The sequence below is a fragment of the Drosophila subobscura genome, chromosome J (genome assembly GCF_008121235.1).
Source record: "Drosophila subobscura isolate 14011-0131.10 chromosome J, UCBerk_Dsub_1.0, whole genome shotgun sequence".
Taxonomy (NCBI): Eukaryota; Metazoa; Arthropoda; class Insecta; order Diptera; family Drosophilidae; genus Drosophila; species Drosophila subobscura.
In genome coordinates this window covers 9,532,385-9,534,340 of record NC_048532.1, presented here as the reverse complement: position 1 = coordinate 9,534,340, position 1,956 = coordinate 9,532,385, and the positions used below count along the sequence as shown (strand labels likewise).

At 39.5% G+C, this 1,956-nt stretch overlaps 1 protein-coding gene across 1 annotated transcript; it reads right to left on the bottom strand.

The window, feature by feature from the left end:
• Positions 1-1,021: 1,021 nt before the first annotated feature.
• LOC117894149 lies at positions 1,022-1,742 on the bottom strand. The gene is made up of 3 exons (XM_034801043.1): positions 1,327-1,742; positions 1,238-1,271; positions 1,022-1,176 (listed from the first exon to the last, which is right to left on the bottom strand). Exons 1-3 carry the CDS (start codon positions 1,681-1,683, stop codon positions 1,160-1,162), a joined length of 408 nt encoding a protein of 135 aa, XP_034656934.1. The 5' UTR covers positions 1,684-1,742; the 3' UTR covers positions 1,022-1,159.
• Positions 1,743-1,956: the final 214 nt, after the last annotated feature.

The following is a 1,956-nucleotide window of genomic DNA, read 5'->3' as shown; positions in this document are numbered from 1 at the left end:
GCCAGAAGTACATTTAAGCGGAAAATTCTAATAAGCTCTGGTGCTCTGGTCACCCAGGAATGGGTTGGATAGTCCGTCAAGGGTTGGCACTCCAACCCTTTCTTCTTCTCTTCTTTTTGTTTGGTGACTGACAACAGACCGCGAAAATTTAATTCACGCGCACAAAATGATTTTTTCAATCATCCGCCGATGAGCCGCGGAATATTTCAGCAATTTAAGCAGCTTTCAGCTGGCAATGAGGCTGTGGCTGAGGTGGTGGGGTCGTGTAAAATTCTTAATTAATAATCTGTAGCCACCCTTCAGGTCCTGGCCACTTGTTCATCCTCCACCCTGATGTGTAGTCAATTGAAAATTTTGCGTTTTGCAATGAGCCGAGTTCGAAATCGCCTTTAAAGCCGTTGTAATTAAGCAGCCTCGCCACGCCACGGCCAAGAGCGGGTTAAGCGGCAAGAATGCCTGTCGCTGGGGGTTTGAGTTGCTCCCCCGGCTTTATGACATGATTATGAATTGCTCTCCGGCCGCAATATCCATGAGGGGGGGGCTAGCAAAAGCCGCAGAACAGTCATCAGTCCCGTCAGGCCGGGGCCAAAGTCAAAAGTCAATAGTTGGTCAGGAAGGAAGGGAATCGGAATGGGAACTGGATGGATGGTTGGAAGGATGGATGGATTGGGTTCCCCATCCACCACCCACAAAGTTTGATGCGCGAAATTAAATTTTGGAATTTTGCTTGAATTTAATATTAATTAGTTTGAACGTTTGTGTTTTGGTTATGCAAATTTGACTGCTCATTTCGGTGGCTGGAAATTCGTATATTAATTAGCCAAGAACTTTGGGGAATATTCAACATTAGTCTCAGGTCTCACAATATTACCCACACCGTGGGGAGGGGGAGAGGGTATTTTTTGAAGTGCTTTGGATTGAACTCAGTAATAATATCCACATAATGTGGGTGGTTGACTTAATTCATAAACAATTTAATGTAGATTTTATTTCATTTTTATATTTTCCATGTGGTAACTGCAATCTCCATTACTCTTTCTGAGAACTAAATTATATCCTATGTGTATAGGAAACAATGTTTGACTATCCAGTGTGTTGACAATTCAATTTCAAAACGATTGGGCTCCGGGCAAGTTGGCATTTCCGAGTCCATGTCGAACTATTTAAGACTCCGCACTGAAAAAAAAACCTTTGTATTTGTGGTGGCCTTGTAACGAAAAATATGCTTTATATTTACCTAATTCATCAAAGTTGCTTATTATCATATTTGGCTGTAAAGAAAATTTTAAATTATTTTAAATGTATTTATTAAGAGTCTAATCTTACATTGGCCACAAAACAACTTTGAAGAAATTGGAGAATCGACACGAAAGTTTTCAAATTAATGCAGTACTTTTCTATGAGTTCGTTAATTTCAGGCGATAAAATCACAGGTTCGGCTATAATTTTTTCAACAGTGGATCCACATAATGAAAGAATGACTCTTAGTTCGTCGTGTGTATAGCGCCACTGTAATTTATTTCCCTCAAATTTATAGAAAAAAAGTGTTTTATATTCTTCTTTAGCGTGATAGGCAAATGCTAGGCCAAGCTGCTGATTGACTTGGGCCACTTGCAGTTGGTCTTCCTCTGGCAGGTAACCGAGAATTTTGTCGATGATCTCAATCGGTAATTTTGTCAGCATTTTTAACACGTTGCAGCAATCAGAATCCGGAAACAGGAAAGAGCTTAATGTATGTACATAAGTATCAGTGATGGAAGTTCTAGCTGCCCCTCGATGTATCGTGCAGATATCGTAACGATGTTTTACCCATCAATGGATGCTGTGCAGTGGAAACAACTCAGCAGCAGTTAAACTTTATTACACTTTTGAAGCTATCCAAAACAAATAGATTTTTATAATATAAGATAACATTTTGTTGGTTTAATCAAAACTTAAAAAAAAATAACATTTGCA

Coding starts and splice junctions, on each gene's coding strand:
- LOC117894149 (XM_034801043.1), bottom strand. CDS start 1,683: ATGCTGACAAAATTACCGATTGAGATCATCGACAAAATTCTCGGTTAC. Junction 1,272..1,326: donor AAAGTTGTTTTGTGGCCAAT/GTAAGATTAGAC, acceptor TTTTCTTTACAG/CCAAATATGATAATAAGCAA.